The sequence below is a fragment of the Canis lupus genome, chromosome 37 (genome assembly GCF_011100685.1).
Source record: "Canis lupus familiaris isolate Mischka breed German Shepherd chromosome 37, alternate assembly UU_Cfam_GSD_1.0, whole genome shotgun sequence".
NCBI classification, from domain to species: Eukaryota; Metazoa; Chordata; class Mammalia; order Carnivora; family Canidae; genus Canis; species Canis lupus.
The window spans coordinates 13,491,657-13,518,830 of record NC_049258.1 but is presented as its reverse complement, the minus strand read 5'-3'; the positions used below and the strand labels follow the sequence as shown (position 1 = coordinate 13,518,830).

Below are 27,174 nucleotides of genomic sequence, written 5' to 3'. Positions count from 1 at the left end.
GAACAGGGAATACAAGAGGTTAGAAGGAAAGACAAAAAAAGGAAAGGAAAGCTTGAAAGAGAGAGAGAAAGCAGGAAAAAGGGAGAGGAAAGTGGGAGTAAGGGAGACTAAGCCCGAGCCCTAACTGGCAGCCTAAGACAGTACCATTGATTTGGGGGCAATGCCTACAACTGTTATTGGATGTGCCAAATATGTGCAGAGAAGATTTTGTTGGTTTTGAGGCTGTATAGGACTGTCTGCTTGAACACAGTGACATAAGACACCATGAAGTCCTCCAAGGTGGAGGTGGAGGAGCAAAGCTGGAAGTAATTCTTTCCCCTAATGATTAGTGCATGCCTCCTTTACATTGTCCCAGCCAGACTCAAGCTCGGCAGTTTCCCAGGGCTCTCGGTTTATGGTACTACACCATTTAACCCATATCTAACTGCATAAATGGGTAGAAAGGGGGAGGACAGAGAGACACATGCACTAGGAAATAATCCTTTGCTTTCTAACCATAATATCTGAGTCCTCAAACCAGAGAAAGTCTCTCCTCTAAATTCCAGGCCCATATCCACATGCAGAAGAATGAAACTAGATCACTCTCTTTCACCATACACAAAGATAAACTCAAAATGGATGAAAGATCTAAATGTGAGACAAGAGTCCATCAAAATCCTAGAGAACACAGGCAACACCCTTTTTGAACTTGGCCACAGCAACTTCTTGCAAGATACATCCACGAAGGCAAAAGAAACAAAAGCAAAAATGAACTATTGGGACTTCATCAAGATAAGAAGCTTTTGCACAGCAAAGGACACAGTCAACAAAACTCAAAGACAACCTACAGAATGGGAGAAGATATTTGCAAATGACGTATCAGATAAAGGGCTAGTTTCCAAGATCTATAAAGAACTTCTTAAACTCAACAGCAAAGAAACAAACAATCCAATCATGAAATGGGCAAAAGACATGAAGAGAAATCTCACAGAGGAAGACATAGACATGGCCAACACGCACATGAGAAAATGCTCTGCATCACTTGCCATCAGGGAAATACAAATCCAAACCACAATGAGATACCACCTCACACCAGTGAGAATGGGGAAAATTAACAAGGCAGGAAACAACAACTGTTGGAGAGGATGCGGAGAAAAGGGAACCCTCTTACACTGTTGGTGGGAGTGTGAACTGGTGCAGCCACTCTGGAAAACTGTGTGGAGGTTCCTCAAAGAGTTAAAAATAGACCTGCCCTACGACCCAGCAATTGCACTGCTGGGGATTTACCCCAAAGATACAGATGCAATGAAACGCTGGGACACCTGCACCCCGATGTTTATAGCAGCAATGTACACAATAGCCAAATTGCGGAAGGAGCCTCGGTGTCCATCGAAAGATGAGTGGATAAAGAAGATGTGGTCTATGTATACAATGGAATATTCCTCAGCCATTAGAAACGACAAATACCCACCCTTTGCTTCAACGTGGATGGAACTGGAGGGTATTATGCTGAGTGAAGTAAGTCAGTCGGAGAAGGACAAACATTATATGGTCTCATTCATTTGGGGAATATAAATAATAGTGAAAGGGAATGTAAGGGAAGGGAGAAGAAATGTGTGGGAAATATCAGAAAGGGAGACAGAACATGAAGACTCCTAACTCTGGGTAACGAACTAGGAGTGGTGGAAGGGGAGGAGGGTGGGGGGGTGGGGGTGAATGGGTGACGGGCACTGAGGGGGGCACTTGACGGGATGAGCACTGGGTGTTATTCTGTATGTTGGTAAATTGAACACCAATAAAAAATAAATTAAAAAAATAAAATAAATTCCAGGCCCATTATATTTCCTGCTACTGAATTAAATACTTCCCAGAAAAATGTTAACTCACACATCCAATAACATCACCTTTTGGCTTGTTACGCATATTATTGTACATATTAATGTTATTCATATTAAGTACAAAAAGGGAACTTGTACTTGTCCGGGGCCCTGGCTATGAATGGTTTAAATTTAAAACTCCATGAAATTATTTTGCCAAATCTTTTCTTGGCGTTACCTGATTTTAGTTCCATTCCATCCTCAACATGAAACTTCAACAATTTCAGTGATAAAGTAGTAGCATTTTTACATCCAAACATATGAAGACTATCTTAATTATTCTCAACTAATGAACAGATTGAAAAAGCTTGACTATTATTAATACAGTTTAACAAGATCTATTAATACTTGTCAAATAATACAAGATCTTTTTAAAAAGAAATGTATCTTATTATTGTGTTAATTAGCCCATACACTCTAAAGACAATAAAACTTTCTCAGATCTTGCATAAAAAAAATAATTTTGATTTAGACCCTTCCTAGATAATAAACAAATCTGAATATTTTCTCCATGCATGCTGAATTAGCTCCTCTAACTTATCATCTATATTTATTAGTTGAAGTTAATATCAGATTCTTTCATTTTTATTTCTTTCAAAAGAACTTTCTCCTCCCCCATATTTTATTTTCCCCTCTATCCACACAATACACACACACACACACACACACGCACACTCTCACACTTTTGGTATGTATTTTTTACTAAAATCTCAGCCTGAAACTTCATAAGTTTCAGTCTACAATAGATATTCAGTTGGCTAGGACCACAGTACACAGTTAGCAAATATATTAGCTCAGGATTTAAGAATAGAAAAAAAAATAGAAAAAAAATGATTTAAGAATATACATATTATTTTAGAATATAACTATAATTAGGGAAATTCTTATATAATGTCTAAAAATTATCAGCCCCAACTACCAGTTAAACAACCAAAACAACACTGTTCCAAAAACAATTCTCAGTATCAACACTTTTGGCTTCAAATTACTGTGCTACGAATACTCAAGTACAACCTCCTGGAAAATACTCAAGCTGTTGTCTGCTTACACTCAATCAGGTGGAAAATGGAGGCAATTATCCAGATAATCCGAACAAAATAAGACAAAAACTCCCCAATTACGTGTATACTTTAGGTGAAGTATTTTTAGTTGTTCTAGATTTAGGTAACTGCATCCGTTATCCTTTTAGACATATACAATTTGAAATTCTCTCAAGTACAAACAAATAAACAAAAGATAATCCCTATGGGGTATATTATGATTTATAAGACTGATTAATTTTCATTAGACACAATGGCTAATTCCTTTTTAGGTCTGTACTGATCTAAACCCTGAGTAAATACACACAGTCTTTTAATACTGAATTGTCACACATCATCTACAAACAATGATGTAGTTCTTTACCCATCTCAAAAGGTTTAATTGGAAAACCTTTTGTTTGTTTGTTTTGCCATACACCTAATTAAAACAAATCTTCAGGCTTGACCTTAAAGACAGTGAGTGATAAAGTGAGTTGATATTGGTAGGAAATAAGAACCAGCACTTCATGACAGAGAAAAACAATTCGGGTGGCAACTCAAACATGTTGCCAAGCCCCTGCATTGGTATGCTTAACTGGGTGGATTTGAGGGTACTTTGCAGCTGTGCTCAGAGCTGGCCATGGCTACATCTATTCCTTAGCCTCCCAGCTTGGTCTGGGAGTTGGAGAAAGTGAGTGAACAGTTCCTCCAAGCAGTTGACAGGTACCACATAAACAATCCCATACCAGTAGTACTTAATTTTGTAAATGATTTATCTTCTAAAAACCAGAGTGATTTCAAGCTTCTCTAATAACACTAGTGTCCTAATGTGCCCCTCAATTAAAATATTTATTTTTTTAATTAAAATATTTTAAAACCAATTCATACCACCATAATAATTCAAACCATGCAGAAAGAAATAAAAAATAAAGTGCTCTTTTTTTCTCTCGCACTATCAGGCTCCACTTCCCAGAAGTTACTCTTTTATGACATTTCTGTTCTTGCCTCTTTTGGTGGCTAACTGCATATATACCTTCCTCTATGTATGTGTGTGCGCACGCATGCGTGTATTCAGATACAGCACCATTTGATTCCTTGCTCTGAAAGATGAGGCATTTTCCTTACTTGTGCTCTCCTTCCTCTCTCACTGCCTTCCAGTTTTTGCTTAAATGCTACTCTGTTTAACACTGGACTCCCTTTCTCACCTGCAGATACTCCTATTCTCCAAAACTCATCACTTTCTAACATATCACATAAATAACTCATTTATTATGTTTGTGGTTGTCTCCTGCCAGCAGCAGGTAAACTGCAAGAGAGCAGAACTTTTGGTGTTGTTTACAGTTACATTCCTAGCACCTTCAAAAATGCCTGGCATAGAGGTAAGTCTACAATAAGTATCTAGTGAATGAATGTTTAGATTAACTGCCATTTTATTTTTTAAATATGTGCACTTGTTTGACCCAGAGGGCCAACCTGTATCTCTCACCGTTCCCCCACTCCCACAGACAAGGATAGTAACATGAATACACACTCTATTTTGTGTATCTTCCAAGGTGTTTTTCGTTGCAGTAGTTAGTTCAATCTCATTGCTGTGTTCTATTCTATGCCTACGCCACAACTTATTTACCATTTTATCATTCATGGACATTTGAGTTGTTTTCAATTAGGGACTAAGAGGAACAGAGATCCTGTGTGGTATCTTTTGGAAAACAGCTCTACTCTTTGCTGCTGAGAACTACCTACTATAAGACTGAAATGGCAGAGCGAAACAGGATGTGGAGGTTCACCTCTAGTAGATACTGAATATTTTTCCAGAAATGTTGAACTAAGTTAACCTCGGGTTAATAGTGTATGAGAGTTCCTGTTACTCCACAGCCACATCAACACCCGGTGTTGTCTTTTTCATTTTAGTATTTTATAAATTAGTAGTGGTCTTGTACTGAAAAATAAAATTAAGCCAACTCTCTAGTTTGGACTCTAAATTTGTAAAAAGTGGCAAAGATAGTAAAGAGTGTCTAGTTTTTCCTATGTTAACATCTTTCCCAACTATGGTGCATATGTCAAAACAAATGAGTTATTGATACAGGATTATTAACTAAGCTACAGACTTCATTTGGGTTTCCCTAGTTTTCTCACTAATGTCCTTTTCTATTTGAGAGTCAATCCAGAATACCAGGTCATATTTGGTCAAGTCTCTTCTAGTCTGTGACAGTCTCTTAGTCTTTTTTCGCTGTTCATGACCTTGGCAGTTGGGAAGAGGGTTGGTCAGACATTTCAAAGAGTGCAGATTTGTCTAATGATTTTCTCAAGATTAGCCTGGGATTATAAATCTAGGAGAAGAACATCACTGAGCCAAAATGCTCTGTTTATCATATCAGGGAATAGATTAGCTGATTTCTCCCTGGTGATGGTAATCTTGATCTGTTGGTTCAGGTAGCAATGGCCTGGTTTCACCACTGTATGTACTACTTTTTTTTTTTTTTTTTTAATCCCATACCCTATACTTGGAAGTGAGTCACCAACCTCAATTTATACTCAAGGGAGAAGGAGTATGTGTATATATTATTTGGAACTCTTATGTAAGAAATATTTACTCTTTGCCACCATCAGTACCATCTTTATTCAATTAATTATTTACTTATATTGGTATGAACACATGTATATATACTTTATACTTTGGGCTACAAACCAATGCTATATTATTTTGTTGTCAGTTTTGCCATGCATTTTAACGTGTCTTCCATGAAGATTAATGAAACTGATCCCTTTTTATATACTTATAGGCCATACAAATATCTATTTTATATGAAATGCCTTGTTAGAGTTCTATTTTTCTTTTGAATTCTGCTTTTCTCTTATTTCTGGGAGTGCTTTATATTCTTTGGCCATGGCCTTTCATCAAATATAAGTATTACAAATACCTTCTCAGAATCTACAATTATTTTAACTTTTTTAGTGGTATCATTTAATGGACAAAAGTTCTTTAACATAATCCAATTTATCTAAACTTTTCTATGGCTAGCTCTTATTTATGTCCCGTATTAAAAAGAAGCCTAACTCTAAAGGCATACATATATCTCCATGTTGTCTTCAGAGTTTATCTGTAGCTCTAAATATAAAGGAATGGGAAAAATAATCTGCTTCACACTGATTTTTGTGTAAGGTGTGAGGTAGGGGTTAAGATGATTATTTTTTTTGTCTATATAAATATTGAATTGACTCAGCATCATCCCTTCCCCAGTGCACAATTATTTCAAATCTAAAACAAATGACTATCTTTGAGGGTCTGTTGCTAGAAATTTCTATTTTATGCCATTCATCTCTCATTGTGCCAAAACCACAATGAATCAATTACTATAACTTTATAAATCTTGGTGCCTGGTAAGATAGCTCCCTTTAAATTTTTTTGTTCTTCTCTAAGGTTGTCTTGTCAATTCCACTTTTGCATCATTTTTTGAGTTGTTTTTCCTTTAAATGTCTGGTGAGCAGTGGTTGCCCATTCGCATCTCTGTATGAAGTACTCAGTTGCTTAAGAATAACAAGTAGTTTCAGTTGTTTTAAAGCATGTTCACTGACAGGTCTCACTTTAACAGGCATGAACAGGAAGGCAGGCGGGCAGTCAGGCTGTCGCTGTCCACCTACACCCTAGCCCATCTCTCAATGCCAGAAAAAAAAAAAAAAAGACTCGATTCTAGGGCAGTCTGAAATCTGAGTCATCTATTAATCATATTAATTTGATTATATTTATTTTCCATTCCCTCTCTTCCCATTTCCAGTGGTTTTATTCATATATCCCCCTTTCCTTTATTTACAACTGTCATTTCTATGACAGTTGGGGAAGGAGGAGACACAAAAGAAATGTATTTAATCTACTTTTTGGGAACTGAAAGCTGATGTGTTTTACCTCCTCACTTACAAAGGTGGTGGAATCATAGTCGGCGAGAGACAGGTACATTACATAATGTTGGATACTTGATTTCAGTGCATGGTATATAGAAATATCACCCATGCTATGTCTCAATTAAAAAAAAATAGAAAAAGAATGAGAACTATCATACTGAGTTATAAACACCTGAGGAGAAAAGCATATTTTAATTTCTATTTGATTTCTATAGTCCAATAGATAAGTTCTATGTGAACAATCAACTCTTAATCGTAAAGCATTTTTTATCTATACCAGCATCTTAGTAAAAAAAAAAAAAAAAAAAAAAAAGTCACCTCAGAGACTAGATATTTGTGCTAGTTGATCTCCATGTTACTCTCCAGAGCCACTTCCCAGTCTTAGAAGCCCTGTTCTGGCCACCAAGAGGCTGACTTTCATTCAGTAACTCAGTTTATCACACTGGTCTGTTTCGCCTCTTGCTGCCTGTTGGGTTTGGCCATTAGGAAAGACCAGCTGGAGATCAGAGGATAAGAAGAAAGGGATATTATGATGTTTATTCCCCACTGTGTTGCCTCCATGTTTGAAAGTGGCAGCATTGGATAACCTTAGATCATAGGTTCTGATCCAGTAAGCACCTCTCTTCTACATGTGCAACTCTCACCAGATTGGTAAGAATGGTCTCCCCTTGCCACTTTTAGGCTTGGGCTGGTAATGGTTCTCCCAATCTTTTTGGAACATTGAGTGTTTCACCTTTTTAAGTAATCCCATTATTAAACTGTCTTCAAATACACCTTTGAGATGCCATCTGTTTCTTGTTGGCACCCTGACTGATACAGTGTTCTAGGTCAGTTGGATGAGTGAAACATTAGAAATAAATTCTTCTTCCCTTGTGTAAAGGTACTGTCAAACATAAACAGCATGCACTTACCAACTGTGAAAGAAAATTCTTATGAACAATATGCTAAATCAGGGTGAGGATATGAAAGTAAATACTTGAGTTAAGATAAAAAGAATCAAAGCAATTACCCTTCCACAAATCTCTTAAAAAAAGCACAAAGGTATTATTTGAAAACTTTGCAGCAATTATACTATTTTGATTAAATGTCCCTGAGTATTATTTTAGCTTCAATAAATCATTTTACCATTTATCTTCTAAGCCTGAAAAGAGGAAAAACAAATTTAATTTTATGGCTTAGGAGAAGGTATAAGATGACAATAATCTATGTTTATGAGTAAGAGAGAAGACAGTGTCATGGGTTGAGAAAGTGGAGAAAAAAGGAGAACAAAAAAACCCAGGCTAAAATATTAATTACAAAAACACAAGGAGATTTTATAATTTTCTTCTAAATGATTAATAATTAAATTAATGATAAAATAATAGTGACATCACTTATTACATGGCAGGCACTACTTTAAGTGTTTTATATTTACATATATATGAATGCTTTTGAGTTGATGCTCACAACAACTTGGTTAGGTCATTACTAAGATTACCCATTATCTATATGTATACATGCACTCATAAACACATGTATATATATGTGTGTGTATATATGTCTATATAGTGGGAGGCAGAGATTTTATAGAAGAAACTGAGACATACTGAGGTTAAGTAATTTGCCAAAGATCACTACTTTTTGTAAAGGGCAAAGTCATATTTGGCCTATGCTTGTGCTCTTAATTTCTTTACTATACTTTGGTAAATATATTTACATATAGTTATCTTCTATATCCTTCTCCATCCCTTTTGGAAATAATGTGCTGCATACTTATTCATTAAGATACTAGAGAAAAAACAAAGTCAGATATATTCAGGTAACTTTTTGGATACTAAGGAGGGGACCAGCTTTTAAGAAGACATGAATTATAGATAAGAATTTTGCCTAACCTCGCATAACTTTTCACCTTGTAAAGACAGAACATTATCATATCAAATTTATGACAACTACCAAACAAATGCTGAACATTATTTTTAAAAATAGGGCAATAAGGCAGACAAGGAAGTTCTTTTAAAGAAAACTAATTTTCGAGTAAGTTTTGTAAGAAGGTGGTGATTGGTCTGCAAGGGAGAAAGCACTCAAAACTCATTCTCTAAACTTCTCTAAGGAAATCTTCCAAGACGGTCAAGATGCTCCTCAATACAGTCTGCAATGTAGATGAATTCACATATAATCATATTCAGACAGTGTGGACACTCAAGTGGACAATGGTTTTAGTTAGAGGGAGTGAAGATAGAACTTTAGATTTCTGTATCATCTAAATCAGTCAGGCTGAGATATAGCCTATAGATTTGGAGAAGAAAGGATCATCCTTAAGAGTCCAGTTAGTAATTTATACGGCACTCAGTGGAAAAGCAGCATGGATGGGTCACTGACATCTACCTCTGATCTAGGGCACAATTAATTCCTCTGAACAGTGCATTTACTGAACCCACCAGGGTAGAAAGACTCCAACTTTACTAATTAGAATTAAAAGAATATATTTGAGTGGAGTGTCATTAGGAAGAAGGATGGATGGATAAATATTCATCTGTCAAACCCATTAGGTCCTTGGAGACTTTCCTTGGGCAGCATAGGGCATTGTTTTTGGTAACGGAAAGACTTGGGTCCTAGTTATTTCTGGCCACCTAATAGGAGATAAATCTAACAGTGCCCAAAATAGTAAATGAAAATTGCAGATTCACATATAGACTCCAAACTTGAAGTTTTATTATTTCCAGAACCTCTCTAACAAAGACTCAAATAAAAGACAATTAACCAAGCTTTGGGGAGATATCACACATGACTAATGGCTCATAGTGAAGCTTTTTGTGCACATCTAAATCTACTTATGAGGTAAGACCTTTTTCAACTATAAGGTTTTATAATCGTACGCTCTGTGTTATTATAACAAGAGTTGTAAATTATAAAAATGGAAACGTAACCAAGTTAAGAGATTCACCCAGTAATTTATTTTAAGTCAACTAGATTGCAGGCTGCTTGGGAATGAGTTCACGGCTTGTGCTATTTTATATTCCTCTGGTAGCCTACCATAATACTTTTCATCTATTGAGCCAGCAATAAATAATTATTGATTACCTGAATTCAGTGACAGGCACACTACCATCTTCTGTAGCAATGACATCAGATATACTGATTTCCATAACTACATTCTTAAGCCCAATCATTGGAAAAGAGCAGATGTTAGCTGTGCAAAGGCTGAGTTCTCCACCATGAGAGCAGTTAATTGTAACACCCAACTAAAGTCGTGAGGTCAAAGGACATTATTCCTGAACTGTGACTAAAATACAAAGTTTGCCTCATGCTTTCAGGTCTCTGGGGCAGAAAGTCTATTTGTTTTAAAAACATAAAGAGAGTTTAATTGATCATCACAATTCTGCAGAACCAGATGACACAAGGCCATTCAGCTTGCTGCTATCCGTGTCATTTTTCAGAACAAATAGAGCAAAAACTTATGGAAACACCATTCCTATCAATAGTTTCAAGAAACATGGACATTGAGGTAATGGCTTCTTTTAACCAATATTATCTTAAAACACCAACTACAAGAAAGCTAGGATTTTAAATAGGTTGTGGTTAGGCCAGAAGCCTTCTAACTTATTTTCCTTGATCATGCCATATTCCACACACATGCATTAAGTAATCATAGGCAAGCCCTCCATATAAACAAAAAGAAAATAAGCAAGATGTACCACATAATTTCCTTTAATTTTACACTCAGGAAAAAAAAGTCCCAAATTTCTTCCATCTGTAAAAGAATTTGAAGAGTTTAATAGAGTCTCATTTTTATATAGAACAGTAATTAATTTTTTTTCTGGTATTTTTAGAGGATTACCTGTATTTTCTGATAGCTATCAAGCTTTTCCCATTAAGTCCATAAATAAATAGAATGGGCACCATTTTCTGTGTACCATATGATAGATGCATTGTTTCAGTGATAAATTGACAGACTGTGGTGGTGGTATCTGGGAAGTTGTCTTCTTTTATCTGGTAAACATTTTAAAAAGGGTAAAACACTAGAGAGATAGCTTTTCTTATGGCAATTGCTAAGCAAAGGCTGTCACCTTTCCTTATCACCTCAGGTTGTGAGAATGAAGAGATCAAGCTGTTTCAGTATTTCTTACTTTCTTAGCCAAATTGAGATCTTAGTAAAATTTCCAAATGCGTATAGTGCAAGGAACTAACCAAATGTGTGTACATTGGGGCATAATTCATCACTTGGCTTTATCAGATAAAGCAAATGAGAAAATCCTGAGCCAGTCATAAAAGCGTGTCCAACTCTGAGTGACTTGTCCTTAAGATAGATCTTCTGTAAATAATTAAATTAGTCCCCCAGATGGGCAGAAAGTGGGGGTGGGGGAATCTTATGTGCGGGCAGGGCTTTACACACACACACACACACACACACACACACACACAAATAATAAAGGCTAAACCTTATATTTAAGCTGTTAGTATAAATGAGGCTTTACCACATACTGAATTGTTAGCAAGATTCCTGAATTTCACACTGCAAAAGAAAATCAGCATGATTATCATAAATAATTTGGTTAGCTGTAATTAGAAATTTATATGAAATAGAACCTAAAAAGACATATATTTAAAATATGAGTCATAATTATTAAGAATGTTTAATATAGATAAGCAATTTGAAAGCATTCTTGAAAGAGGCATATGAAACCCTACAAGGCTCTGAAAAGCAGAACCTCTATCTAGAGAATGGAGGACCACCTTGCCTGGTCCTGTTGGGCTGTTCCAGAAAAGAGGGGTCGGAAACTATATAAGATGGGAGTTGTAATGGCAGGTGGGAAAAGAATAAGAAGAGACTCTGGGTATTAGTGTGTGTGGGGGCGTGGGGGGAGTCTTCTTTTATTAAAAGGCTAAAATGCAAATGATTTTATGAGTGGCACAAAGAACTATAAAAAGTTGAATATGAAAGTATGAGTGAAAATATTTTCACTGCTCAGGGACTAGGTTTTTGCAAACATGGCCTCACTGGACTTACGATTAAAAGCAATGTGCAAAAAAGGCCTGGAAACCCAGGGGTCTAATATCAAGTGAGCGGTAGGAAGGTGACCTTTCATTCCGTTTGTTTATGAGAGGATCTGCAGACTCTGTCTCAATGTGGGTCTAGCATTGGCAAAAGGCCAAAGGGGAGCTGGTGAACTCGGCATTTTTTGCTTTCTGTTTTTGAGGTCATATAATCAACTTAGAAATTTATAGCTGGAAAAGAACAAGAGTAAAAGCTTGGTTTTTATCTACTATCTTACATTTTTGGATGAATGGTAAACGCAAATCCCCTTTAATATTTTTTTCCATAGATTACTACCACCTTAGTACCAATTTATGTACTAAGTTTAGCCATTGGATACAACACACAAAAATGAAGGGACCAAGGAGAATTGAAGCAAATAGTAAAAAAAAAAAAAAAAAAAATTAAGACAAAATACAAAAACAAACTAGATAGAAATAGAAAAATGAAAATAGTTAAGATGATGGTAATTTTTTTCTTTTTCTTGTTTAACATTCTATGATTAAATAATATCTCACTTAAAAGACAATTTATGGGAATATAGAATATTTTCAGCAAATCTGTTATTTTTATAAAATGTTATAAACTGATGGCCTATGAAATACACCTGAATAGACAATTCATCTGCAATTACTTAGAAAAGGTAATGCCGAGTATGCTGAAAAGTTCCCATTTGAGCTATCACTCACATTTGTACATCACTAGTACAAACAAAAATGACTCCTCGTGGTAATTACCTTTTAACATTTGTTATGAGTTGCTTGTCTTTAGGTATTGATTTTTTCATTCAACCAAGTATCTCAGGCCCTTTCCAGAGTATTAAACAATTTTTAAATATTCAATATATAATCTGACTCCCCCTATTGCCAGCAACTTTCACCTACTGTGAAAACAAACTAAAATAAAACCCAAAACAACAGGAAAAGAAGAATGAGGCCAGAAATGGGTTAGAAACTCCATGACCTCCTTAGTCCCAATGTAGTCACTGTCGTACCAGAAAGCATGCACACACTTTGTTGACTCTATGGCTGTGACTGATTGATGATGGCCTGGCAAGGTTACCATAGCTAATTACAACATCATTCATCTAAGCCTGCATGGGAAGAAAATACTGGGCTTGCAGGGAAGAAAAAAAGTCAAGAAAGAAAAGCTATTCTATAGCTGTTAACTTTTGAATAATCAGCCCCAACAGGAAACAAATAAGATGAAACTCAGTGACCAAATTATGACTTATGGACTCATCCAAGCAAATGACCTCAGTTGCCTGGTAATTTCAACTCTGGTTTCACAGCCCACAGCGGAGGGCTTCCAGCAATGAGGAACCCGCACATGCTTGTAAGCTTTGTAGTCAGAATTCAAAGGCTTCGGCAGAAGCCCAGGCCAGTCCTGAGCTTTAGTTCTGCTATGTGTGTGGTGTGACTATGTTTGTCTAGGGTCAGATGCCAATACTTAAACTCACATTATGGGCACAGCAGCTACTTACACACTGCAGCCTAATTAAAGGAATAAACTTCCCCCTTCTTTATTTTTTCCTGAAGATCAGTGCCATAAAGGGATTTGGTTTCCTTAAAAATTCAGACAAATGTTCCCATATGTTTCCCTCATGCAGTAAATTAGTCAAAATCAGATAGAAAACGGTCACAATTTCCAACACTAATCTACGTCTGTATAATTTTTTTTTCAGAGAACTACTGAAAATAAAGACAAGGGAACTCAGTGTTTTGAAAATAATTATATTATAACAAACACACAATCATAATTTCCATTTCAATTTTGAAGCACAAACACACATGGAAACAATAAAGCATCTGAGGCACCTTTCAGCTTTCAAGTCTCAGAAACAAGAATCACTTTCAAATAGAAAGTAAGCTCATCTTCAAAGTTTAACACACAAGAGGAGAATAAAGCTAACGCTATTTCAACTCCAAACTTTAATCAGATTGCTTTATATCTGGGTAATATAGATCACAGGCCTGGCAACAACCAAGTCCCAAATACGTTTTATCCTGACACACTGTTTAAATTACATTGCTAAAATAATTATAACTAAAGAAAATATTTTCTCACATAAGCTTGAACCCAAAATAGCAAGTTTCAGTCAAGAAGTACTGAAAAACATGTTCAAAGATCAAGAATAAAACCACTAATTAACTGGGGCCATGGGACAGAAATTGGCAGGCGCATGGGGTCAGATTCGAATTTAGTGTGGTATGAATGAAATTCTCCTAAAGCCATCATAGCCCATTAGGGCAAGCAAGGCCTGTTTTATAGATGAGAAAACTTTGGGGCAAGGAAACATGGTAATGACACATCACGAGGTGACCTGGTTGGTCTCAGTTCAGACCATTCACTTGTATGGAAATGACAAATGTGTTCTGATTTAATTTTGTTTGGAAAGATGTGGTCCTGATAGATACCAGTTAAATGATTTATCTGGGCACGCAGTTAGATCAAATACTGTAGGGTCTGGGACCAGCTCTGCACCACTGGTTCTCAAAGGACAAGGATGGCCAAGATTGGGGCTATGATCTCGTGAGGTCTTTGGCAGAATAGCAGCAGGTTGGGCACCACAGATCTAAAGGCAGCACAAGAACTACCCACTGGGCAGGCTAAGAGACCCTTACTCTTCCAAATTTCAAAATAGTGTCCTAATCTGTCTTATGTACTGAAGGCCCTATGTGCAGATACTTGAAATGTCAGAAAGAGTTCAATATCCACAATACAAAAAAAAAAAAAAAATCACCTATGTATCCCATTAGCACATTGGCTTTGGTGCGGTTTTCCCTCAAACACACACATGCATGAGTGCATGTATGTGCAAACCTACAAGGGATGAGGAGAAATAATTCTTTTTTTTTTTTTTTAAAAAAAAAACTTACAGAAGAACTTAAAGGAAATTTTCTCCATCTTTTTCTGGTCTTTATTCCCTTAAATAGATTTTGACTTACAGCTATTCATAGTATCTATTTATTAATTTACGCTCTATCTCAATTCTAAAAGGATATGAGGTGGTATTTTATCACATATAGTATTAAAAGACATGGTAATTGAAATCGACAATTAATCCCAAAATGTCATGTAGTTGAAAGAGGACTGCACTAGAAGCCAACAGACACAGGGTCCAGTTCTAGTTCTTTACCTGACCAGTTATTTGACATCAGAACACACATTTTGCTTATTTGGAAAATAATGTCAATTGTCTAGAGAACTGCTAACTGTGAAATTCTATGGAAATGTCTGTGGAAGTGCTTCTATGGAAGTGCTGTTTCCAGACCAGCACTTTTCAAAAGCTGTTGTCAGGGCCACTAAGAATTCTTTTGAGTGGAAGTGGGTTTCTTCACCATAGGACTTTTTTTTTTTTTTTTTAAGATTTTATTTATCCATTCAACAGAGACACACAGAGAGAGGCAGAGACACAGGCAGAGGGAGAGGCAGGCTCCATGTAGGGAGCCCGACGTGGGACTCAGTCCCCGGACCCCAGGATCATGCCCTGAGCTGAAGGCAGACACTCAACCACTAAGCCACCCAGGTGTCCCTTCACCATAGTATTTCTAAAAGGCATTAGGATTCTCTATTGCCTGCTCCCCAGCCTTCTGCATCCCTTTCTTCCCTGCTAGCATAGCCAATCCTATCCATACAAAGAGTGAACATGAATAAATTAGAATAGCACCTAAAACTTAAATCCTCAATAAATGTCATTTGTTAACTAGCTACAATAACATAGTTATTGAAATCCCAAAATATATTCAAAGTACCAAAGGGCTCCAAAGACTTGGAAAATCCCTGAACTGGATGATTGTAAAGTCCAGGTGGACTCTGTGAATATGATTCTTTGCTGTTCTACCAAGTATTTGTTCTACTATGTCTCTTCTTTGAAATGGAGTTTTAGGTTAGCAATCTCTAGGCTACAGTAGGGAAGCACTGGCCAATTTCAGAAGCAGAATCGTAAAGTGTTAGTCCAAATTAGCAAATCATTCTGCATCAGGATTTAGTCATTTAGCATTACATTAGAAAATCCATTGTGTGTGGGACAGCTCCTGGGTTAAGCATCTGACTTTAGCTCAGGCCATGTTCTCGAAGTCCTGGGATGGGGGCTCATGCCAGGCTTCCTGCTTGTCCCTCTCCCACTCTCTCTGCTCCTCCTGCAGCTCTTGTGTGCACGTTCTCACTCTCAAATAAATAAAAACTTAAAAAAAAAAAAAGAAAAAATCCATCGGGAAATAAAAGGCAAGAAATAATTTAGATGAATGAAGTTGGAATTATGTAGATGCCTAATTGATTTGAAACTCCTCCTATAAATAAAAATATGTACCCCATTAGCTTATAGGGTATAAGACTATGAACCCTTTGTGTCGGTAGAAGATTTCTCCAATTCATCTCTATAACTCATCATTGGTGATGAAGTATTAAGAACTTTACTGCATACCTACTGTACTATCTTGAAGATGTTCAAGAGGTTTTACAAACAAGGTCATAATATGAGCATGAATATAAAAGGTATATACAAATTCACCAGGTGGAAAGTAGGCAAAGGGAGGATCAAAGTGAAGAGAATAGAACCTGCAAAAGCATAGAGGCTTGAAAGAAAGCAAATTTGGGGAATGCTAAGTGGTTCATGGTGCCTGCATGTCAAGGTAACTGTGGAAGAATGGCCATAATAAAGGTGGGCAGAGAAGACGTAGGTAGATCATGAAGAGCCTGTAAATACAAACTTCTGGCATGTTCTGTGCATAACTATTTCACCTTGGCAGAAAAAGAAAAGGAAGGGCGAATCTCTGTATATATATAGGGAATGTTGTTGGCTTTTAACAGACTATTATTTATGATTATCTTGTGTTGGAAAGAGGTATAAAAATTATACTGGGGGACGCCTGGGTGGCTCACTGGTTTAGAGCCTGCCTTTGGCTCAGGTCATGATCCTGGAGTCCCAGGATCCTTGCATGGAGCCTGCTTCCCCCTCTGCCTATGTCTCTGCCTCTCTCTCTCTCTCTCTCTCTGGGTCTCAAATGAATGAATGAACAAATGAATGAATGAATGAATAAATAAATGAATGAATAAATAAATCTTTAAAAATATTATATTGAATATCAAGCTTATTTTTATTTCAGGTATCAATAAAACCCAAATTTTTGGTGATTAATATGACCTAATCATAAACATGTCTTCATTCCTATTATCTGTTGAATTGCGTCCTATAAAGAGAGATAAGCATGTGTGAGCTGATAATGATTCAATTCCCCATCTTCTTGAATGGGCCTCAAGAATTTGAAAATCTGTGAGAAGAAGCCCCGTGTCTCCCATATCAGCCTATGCAAGTGAGCCCCACGGGAAGCAGAACCAGTTCCAATGGCCTCTGGGAGCTGAGTGGCAAGTTGGGATGGAGAGCTGGGGCTCCAGAGTCTGGCATTGTATATGCACCCTGCTGCGGTGAATTCCTGGAACACAAATGCTACTCCTCTTCTAGGCAACCCCCCTGCTTCACCTAAACAGAATCTTAGACCAGGCCTGATAGCAGGACCAGGCCACACTCCCCAGGAACGGCGAGCACTATCTCTGCTGCCATGCATACCCCTCCATCCTGAGGTGGCACCTGCCCCCCATCTATGAACACACCCTTCCCCGAGGGCAACAAAAGGAAAACAGCAGACACCAAAGCAGGTTGTGTTGCTCTCGTCTTTAATTGCTCCGAGAAACTTTGACAAATGTGTCCTTTGCTTTTAAAGTTCCAGAAATGAAAAGTACTCAGTCTGCTGGACTTGTGGGGGCATATAAGGGACAATTTTTTTCATCACTCATCCCTGCCCAAATTCCTCCAGCTAATTCCGAGGAACCATCTGCATCAGTCTGCTAATGAGTTTGGACATGGCTCTCCGCGCAATAGGAAGCCATTGGAAGTTGTTAAGCAGGGAGTTATATAATCAGATTTGTGATTTAGAAAGTCAGCGCTGGCAGGAGCCGGGGCTGGAGAAAGCAGGCCCTGTAAGGAGAGGGGTCAGCTCGAGGCCTCTGCGCCAGCCTGATTGATGAAGCGGCTCTGGCCTGCCGCAGTGGTCGGGCAGGTGAAGGCGGAAGGAAGTGAGGCTGGTCGGCAAGAGGGAGGAGGAACCGGAGATGATGCCAGGGCGTCAGACCCCAGGGCCCCAAGGCAACACTGACCGCCCACCAGTAAGGAAGGTTAGCCGACCTCATCATTTCTTCCGCAGTACTACCTGAAAGGGACTCGAAGCCAGGGAGTTAAGAGACACTTTCAGGGTTTAGATGTATATTCACAAAGTACACCCCAGAAAAACCATCATTTTATTCACTGACTACTGATATATGAGGCGGCATAGAATAATTGTTCCTGACACTGGAGCCAGAAAGGGTTCAAATCCTGGCTTTGCCACCTAATAACTGTGCTACATGATTTTGGATAAATTACTTAAGTGCTACGTGCTTGTTTCCTCATCTCTTAAATGAGGGGAATAAGAGAGCCCAGCTAACTATTATGAGGCTTAAATGAGTTGTCAGGAGCAAAGGACTTGGAACACTTGGTGCAGTGCTTTGAGCTCAGTGCCTGGCATGTAGTTCCCACATAATAAAGATTTTCTCTCTCACCAGAAGTTAGTACTGAAGAAGTAGAAACATTCACTTTCAAAGAAAAAGAAGCTCAGCTTACTTTTTCTTCCTGATTTCAACATTATATTGCTCAGACAGTTCAACAGAAGAAGCTGAGAAAGCTTAAGAAAAACAAACTTATTTTACCCTCAGAAAGCTCCTAAAGAGAAGGCAAAAGCAAATTGCCCAGCACAGGGTACTCCAGGGTTCAGCCTTTTAAGGACCACACAGTGCTTGCTTATAAATAGAATATTAAAACAAGCAAGAGCAATTTTCTCCTTTCGTCTTCCCTTATTGCCTAATTTCCCTCCCATACCATTTGCATAATGGATAAAAAGGCATCCATTATGCAAATGAATGATAGGGCGGTGAGGTTGCCGGAGCCACAAACCTCGCTGTGGATGGAGAGAAGCTGCCACCAAGCCCTCCGCTGTCCACATTCCAGAACACCGCTTCACGAGCTGAGTTTCCAAAGGATAGAGGAGAATCATGAAGATTAGAGGTCATTAATTTCCACTTGGTTTGTTATAAAAAGCGGCACCACAGATGCTTTCCAGAAAATTAATACCAAATATGGATATTCAGTAGTGTGGTATGTAAAATAAACTCTCCAGTAAACGTTTTGTTTCAAATGGGAAAAATGAGTCTTCTGTAGGAGGACTTCTACAATTTTAAGCATATACTTTGCTTTGCAAGGAAAAGATTCCCCTTGCAGAGTAGTAAAAGCCCCTGTTCTTCTACCTTGAGAATTAACCTATATAACAGGTGCTCAGAGGAGTCTCAAAACATATGCATACATTCAACAGGAATGAAAGTTTGTTTTAAGTACCAAAATGTTAGTGGATTTTCAAAAGCTTCATGCTGTTAAACTGACCTAAATTTATCTCTAAGAGGTATCACCCAAAACTGACATTGCTCTTGGAGATGTAAATTCATGGAAACTTTAGAAGAATGTTTATTTTTCTCCCAATGCCCTCAAAACAAAAATAAAGAAATCCAAACAAAATTACTGGGTGTGTTGTTCTTGTTTGAATAAATCAGCAGGACAGAATTAAAAGACTAACTTCAAAGGTTTTCCCCAAAGTCTAAGCGACATAGTTTGAGGAGAAAAAGAAGGTGGCTGAAATAGAAAGTGACCTTTATTTCTAGTCTGAATTCCTTGATAAATCTTAGCTTTCACCACATGACACTTTTGAGAGATGTTTTTTTAAGTCATCTTCTTGGGCTACAGATAAACCCCATCACTTACAGACCAGCCTGTCCTGTAGGGTACTTCAAGAGTACACAATTCAGATGCACCTGCAATTCAAGAAAAAACTGCATCCCCTTGTCGGAGCATCAGCAGCTACAAATTGCTACGTAAAAATAATTTTAAGCGAAGACAAACCAGAATTTTAAGGAAAGATACTAAGAGGATAATTCAAATAGTAGAAGCAACTTATAGCCAGCAAGATGATGTATTTCAACCAGGTGAAGAACATACCAGTGAAAATACACATACCTAATTTCAGAGCAGAAGGGGTTACTTCAATTTCCCCACCAATTGGTTTAAATGCAGCCAACTGGGCAGCCACTTCCGTCTCAAAGGCATCTGGGCTCTGCCGACCTGCAGAGTTTCCACTGGGGCTCTCCATCTTGTGGAGTGGTTCTTGTTCATCAAACACAGCAATCAGCTACAAACAAAACCAACAACACTAATTACTTTGAATGGCATGCGTATCACACAACACTATATCCAGCGGATTGTGATCTTAATTTGATTTTAAAGAAAATAGCTTCTGAAAACTTGTACCACACCAAACCTCTCAATGCAAAAAGCAGGTGCTCAGGATTTAATTCATGGTTTGTCTACTCTTGAAATAAAGAACTGATTTTGGCTCTCTTTTAGGAAGGAAATGGCTGCCCCTCCCCTCGCCGCCTTTTCCAATATGCCAAAAAGGACCTTAGTATTTTTAAAGAGGGTTTCCAGAAATAAAAGTTGAATATGCAAAAGCTGAACAATAGATCTACATGGTGAAAGAGGCCATTCCAGCCTCAGAGAGCTAAGATATGATAAAATCTATAATTATGGCTGTCCTTTTAGACACGATCACAACAAATAAATGTGTATATTTCCACACAATGTGTTCACTTTGTGCACATAAATATCCCCTTTTTATACATCCCTTTAATTTTGTTCTCTTCATTCATGACACTCTGTTGACTGGTTTAAGTCCAATGAACGTCAAGTCCAATGAGACTAAACATCAGCACTTTTAACCAAATTATTCCCATCTTCATCTCAATTTTATTTCATATGAGAACTGTTTCTTGTCATTAATATAAAAACATTTAATTGTCCATTTCCAAGTAATTTTTCATAAAGGGCAAAATGTAATAAAGTATTCATTGCATGAAGATTGCTGTATAAACAGGACAGTCCTGCTGAAGCTGTACTTTTGGCCGGCAGACAGCACCACCATAGAGCAACTTCACACACTTCTCATCAGGTGGTGTGGAAAAGTCCAAATGTGCATGTAGTAGGCAGTGAGGGGATGCTACTGTCAACCCAATAAAGTACATTGTGTGCAATTTGAAAGCTGCTAGTAAATCTTTAGATATTTTTCATTCATTAAATAAAACAAACCTACTTGTGATTCAAACATTTATTCAGAAAAGGCACTCCAAGGCCCATTCATAGGGGAGCCTTGTTAGCAATAGTATTAATAACACAAATGCAGGAGTAATCAATCAAAACATCATAAATTCCAAGTTCAGTCTTTCAAAAGAAATGAATACAATTAGGGATATGCAAATTGACTATTCAAAAATAATTTTCATAATTGACTACTCATTTCCAGTATGGAGACTTCTTTAATTGGAAAATCCAACAATCCTCTTACCACAGGAAAGAAATGCTACTCCCAAGGCATTATTTTTAATTCTTGAAATTGAGCACATACATTTTTCTATTTTTAATTGGTAGCACTGATGAACTGATTTGAGAGAAGACTTTAATAGATTAATAATGAAAGATTATTCTAGTATAAAAATAATCAGTAGATGTATCTTTCTAATCATCTGGTCAAAGTGAAGAGTTTAACACTTTAAATCTTGAACAGGAAAATAGGGGAGCCTGGGTGGCTATGTTGGTTGTGTCTGCCTTCAGCTCAGGTCATGATCCCGGAACACTGGGATCAAGTCTCACATTATGCTCCCTGCTTAGTGGGGACTCTGCTTCTCCCTCTCTCTCTCTACCCCTCCGCCTCCCCCATGCTCATGCTCTATCATACTCTCTCTCTCAAATAAAAACTTAAAAAAAAGAGAGAGAAAAGAAAAATAAAATCAACTTTTAACATGTGCTAGAAGTGTTATTTTCACCACTATTTGTGTGACATAATTATAATTTCAGTTTTGCATATTGGTGAAATCTAACACATCTTAGTAACATTTATTTTAATTGTCAATCAGGGAGGCAAAGTGGCTTACTATACCGGTTCTATGAACAATTTTGTGTAAGTAAGACTAAAACCTTACTTTTCCCTCTTGCTACATCCTTAACTGCTAGTATACGTAATGTGCCTTAAATACTGGGAGAAAGAGAAAACAGAATATCAATCTGGAGCATATTATAGAATTTTAAAACTGAAAATTCGTAAGATAAATCATTATCTATCTTTGTTATGTAATTTTTCCTCCTTAAAATATTTTACTGTTTTTCATACTATTATATCCACTCTAGTTTATAGCATATGTAATAACAATGGTACACCTATTTATCAAACGAGAGAACATAATAGTTCAGAGATTTTGTTTCTACCTCAAAAGGGTAGATGAAATAATAATAGGTACTAAAATCTAGTCCTTTTAAATTTCCTACCCAGGGTTCCAGACCATAATGTGACTGTTTTCCAAAAAGAGGAGTGATGTTGTAAATGAGTCTCTATTCCTGGAAAGAAGAGGTTCAGTTCCTGAATCTGTGGTGCCCAAATGAAGTCATTGGCTCCACTGGGGCTGGCTGATAAGCGACTGTCCATGCACTCTTCATCTCAACATCCACAATGTGCACACTTACACTTGCCTCAGTAACGACAATCTATTTAAACTGTACACATTGTAGGTGCTTATTAGCTAGATGACTTATCAGAACATCTACATTACTGGATAGCAGAGTTCCCAGCAGACGATGTTACAGAGGAGCATTAATTCACATAAACCACTCTTCTAGTTCCTCAGCAGAAAGCAAGCTGATTTCTAAGGTGTCCATTGCATGAAAATGGCCTCTCCTCCCTGACCTTAAACTCATTAAAAATTACCTTTCCCACAGAGAGGAGATGGACACGAAAGAAGGAATTGTATTTAAAGTTTTCTGTTGTTAAGGTTTCACCTAGACTGAACTTCTATGGCATGCGGAAGATTTTTCACGGACATCGCAGCAACTGTAGCAACCTAAACGCTACCCAAAATGCAAACAGGCAATATTTCATTTGGATGCCTTCCCCTTCTACTGTCCCACCCATCTTTTGGCGACCCCTCTGTTCACCTTCTGTAAGGTCAATATTCTCAGGTCATGCTGTGCGACACTGATATTTCCCAAAGACCCCAAAATCCAAGATCTTTTCACACAGACATTATTTCCAACCAAAACTTCTGCCTACACAGATCTCTGTATTTAGGTATCTTACCCCCAGATAGACACAAGAAGGTTAGTCTACAAAGATACTCTTCATTCTCCCACTCAAAACAAAGATAAAAACAAACAATAAGTAGAGCTTGAAAACCTTGTCAGGACCCCCCCAGATACAATGTGATTTCCTCAACTTTCCTTGAGAGCAGAATCTGAAAGAGCTGTCCACAGAGCAATTTCCAGTTTCCCTACTACCATTCTTGCTAGTCAGGCTCTTACTCTTCTGGTCCATGGAAACTGTTCTTATCAAGATCAAAACCAATCCTCAGGTAGCTAAATCCCAAGTCATTTCTTTGGCTTGATTTCAGAACACAGTTGACCACGGCCTCTTCCTTAAATTATTTTCTTCATTTGCTTCCTGGACTTCTTCCAACTCCCCAAGCCCACCATTAATGTCCTCCTCCTTATTCCTGCCCATCTCTAAAAATATGGAATATGTCTAAATTTGTTTTGGACACCTCTTTTGTCTCATGGCATGGATGTAAGTATACGCTGATAAATCCCAAACTTAAATCTTCAACCCAGAGCTTCTTCTTGAACTCCAGGATCATAAGGTCCATTGTCTAATGTAACATGTCAAAAACTGAAAAACTGACCTTACAAAGATCTTTCCATAACTGTTTTACATCCCAATTAATGGCAACCCATTCTTTAGTTGCTCAGGGTAAAAATCTCCTATTGATCCTTGATGTCTTTTCCCCTTCCTTTCTCCCTCTGTCTCTCATACATCCCACACACATCCAATTTGTCAACAAATCTCGAAATGTAATCACAGTTTGACTTATCCCTCCACTCCCACCACTTTGGACTGTACTCCCAGTCTCTCCCATGGGTTACTGCAATTATTTCTTGTCTGGCCTCTTTGTTTTTACCCATGCTCCCTTTCAATCCATTCTCAATACAGCTGACGGAGTGACCCTTCTAAAACACAAGGCAGGTCATATCTCTCCTGTGATTGGTCACTTCCCGTGAAGCTCAAGTCCTTGCAATGGACTAACTGGTCATGGGCTCCCTGTGACCTTTCTGACCTCATGTTCTGAGTACATTCTCCCTTGTTCTTCGGATTCCACCCAGCTATGCGATTTCTTCTTTGTCCCTGATTCAGTGTCTTTGCATATGCTGTTCCCTTCTCCTGAGGGAATCTTCCCTCAGACACTTCCATGGCTTTTCCTCTGTCCTTCTCATCTCTACTCAAAGGCCACACTCTCTGCATTGCAATATCACCACCACTTCCTATCCTTCCATGCTTTTTCTTTATAGTATTTATCACCCCCTCAATGTTTCACCTTTTCTTATTTATTGCCCTTCTAACTGTACTAGAATATAATTTCCAAGAAAACAGAGAGTTTTGTCTTTTTTGTTGTATCCCTATCGCCTCGAATGATAAGTATATATAGTAGGCACCGAACATATATTTTTGGGAGTAAAATGAATAAAACGAGGCAAGAACAGATACTAAAACAGCACAGCAATAAAAGATACCTAGATTTTTCATGTGCTTTTAGGATAAACATTCATATTATTATTTTTTAGCAGTGAATGAGTATAAGCAAGCAACACATAGCCAAAAGGTCCTCCAAGGATCATCATCATTATTACTGTTGTTCTGGTTTTGTTATTATGGGGGAAAAATACCTCATTTTCCATTCAACATCAGGAGAAATTGTTTCTGCCACAACAAGATCCAAAGACAGAGATTATGTGTGTTTCTTTTCTTTTCAGGCTCAACTCTGAAAGGGAGAATTTGCTCATTTGGTCTCTGAAGGAGTAGAAGTGTTGCACCAGGGGTGGATGGCAGATGGAGAGGGCGGCAGGGTTAGCAGTCTGGCTCCAGGCACTCCCTCGCCCACTTTCCTCCAATATGCCACTTCGAGGTACCTGGTGTCAAGCTGCTAGATGTGTGCCCCAACATAGCTTAAGGACAAATGTGAATAAACCCCCAAGGTAGTGGGGGCATAGCCTGAGTTGGCATACCATAAACTCACAGCAGAAGTGCTCAGCTTTTACAAATTCATGTCTTATATTTTGCATTCTATCAGCTTTCTGTGCTTGTTTTAATACAAAAAGATTCTTCTCTTTAATCGCCAGCAAAATTAAGAAGAGGTACAGGAAGAGGAAGAGGTACAGTGTTTATCTACGTGTTTCACAGTACCTCTGTTTGAGAGGTCGGGGTGGAGTGTAATTCTCAGGAATGCACCTAACTTCTAAATAGGATTTAGAAAAACATGGAAAAAAGAAACACATTAATGTGGCGTGTACAAATTATATCCAACAACTGGATCTCAGCACGCAGATGATATTCCCAATTCAAAGATTAGGCACTAGTTTTGGTAAGTGCAAGTATCTCCTGCCCACCACTGAAGGCATATCGGAAGAACATCTGAAATTAGGATTCTCCTAGAAAAAATATCACCAACAAATCCCACATTAGAGGCTATTTCCATCTTTTTTCTCACACTCACCTTGTAAAGGTCAAAATAATGAAAAAGTCAACAACAACAAAAAACTCAAAGATGAAAGGAAATAGAAGAACTTTGGATAATTTACAACATCCATGAAACCGGAATAATACACTTGATCAAAAGAGCCATGTGTTCTCTGCAATTTCACACCATCAATATCTCTTCAAGGACTCAGGCCTGTTTTTAGACTCAAACTGTAAGATGACTACGATCAATATCACTAGTAAAGATGTGTGTGTGCGTGCAGGAGTGCGTGTGTGTGCATGTGTGCGTGCGTGTGTGATGAGGGGTAAGTCGGGTGGAGGTAGGATGTTAATTTCCTTGATAATATCCCTAACATGCCTAGATGCTTAGCACAGAGCCCGGTACACAGTGGCAGGTTAAATGTTAATTCCTTTTCCTACCATAGTTAACATTCTCTGGCTTCCAGACTAAATCCCACTTGACTTGTTTATCCATATTCTGTTTTCACTTTGTTGCTTCTCTTTAATCTCTTCATCACAGGATTGACAGAGGAACAGAGAAAGCACCAAGATCAAACACATCAAATGGGTAATTTTTGTTTTTCTTTTTTTTCTTGCTCTTCATCACACAAGAACACACAACCCTTAGACATGCAGTACTGCTCTTCCACCTAGCAATAACATGGGCTGTGCTGTCTATTCCACCTCAACTGAAGGAATATACCAATGCCTCCAGTTTCTATACTGACAAGTAAATATTTGAATAATAAATGCCACCAAGTGCATTTTTTGCAGAGTCCTTCAATATTCATGCTGTGGTTTGCTCTGTTATCGACCTACTAGTAGCATTCTGTTACTTTTACAACAATAAAAATAATAATCTGATTATAACAATCATATAATATCTTTAGCCTAGAGAATAAAAAAGTGATCTAAATGCTCATAGAATATAATTTATGAAAGTGTACTTTTTTGTATTAGTAATTACAGTAAGAAATATGTGGCTCTATTTTAATTACACATCAAGTAAACTGGTGTATTACTAAGAAAAGCTTATTTGCCATATTGAGTTCTTTGGGTTAAACTGTTGAATTTAACAACAGATTGCTATTTTTACTGTTTCATCCATATTCCATATTACCAACAACTATCAAATAAAATTAAAAGACAAAGAAAAAAAACCCAGGATCCTACCAAATAAAATTGGAATCATTTGTCTCAAATCTTAATAAACACAATTAAATCTAAGTAAGACTGTGAAATTACAACAATTTCACAAGTAGAGGAAAACACATTATCACCTTTGGGAACAGAGTGAAACACTGCAGAATTTCATTTAAATGTATGCATCTGCTTATAACTAAATAACAATTGGCTATGGGAGTTAATTTTATGCCACTTTAAACAAAGGTCTGAAAATAGGTGATCTTCCTTCATAGGATTTTGACAGCTAGCTAAAAGCTTTAATCCAGATTTTCAAAATTAGCATGATCACATTAGCATCTTCATCAGATGCAAGCATCAGATCTAGCATCCTCAGAGCAAGTATGTAACAGCTCTGAATCTCACAAAAGTTCAATCGACATTCAGTAAATGAGATAAACCAATTTTCATTTCCTCTCCAAACTGAAAATCTGTAATAGGGACTTTTTCAAACTTTACAGCTCTAAGCTTCATTTTAAAGAAAATTACATAAT

The 27,174-nt window shown here is 37.6% G+C and overlaps 1 protein-coding gene across 4 annotated transcripts in view; it reads right to left on the bottom strand.

The window, feature by feature from the left end:
* Positions 1 to 27,174, bottom strand: part of PARD3B (par-3 family cell polarity regulator beta) — a 980,882-nt gene that overhangs the window by 573,094 nt on the left and 380,614 nt on the right. For all 4 annotated transcript variants that reach the window (XM_038585495.1, XM_038585493.1, XM_038585496.1 and 1 more), the window contains exon 3: positions 19,888 to 20,059. In XM_038585495.1, the coding sequence (XP_038441423.1) occupies positions 19,888 to 20,059 (172 nt within the window). The remainder of the gene's footprint in view (positions 1 to 19,887; positions 20,060 to 27,174) is intronic.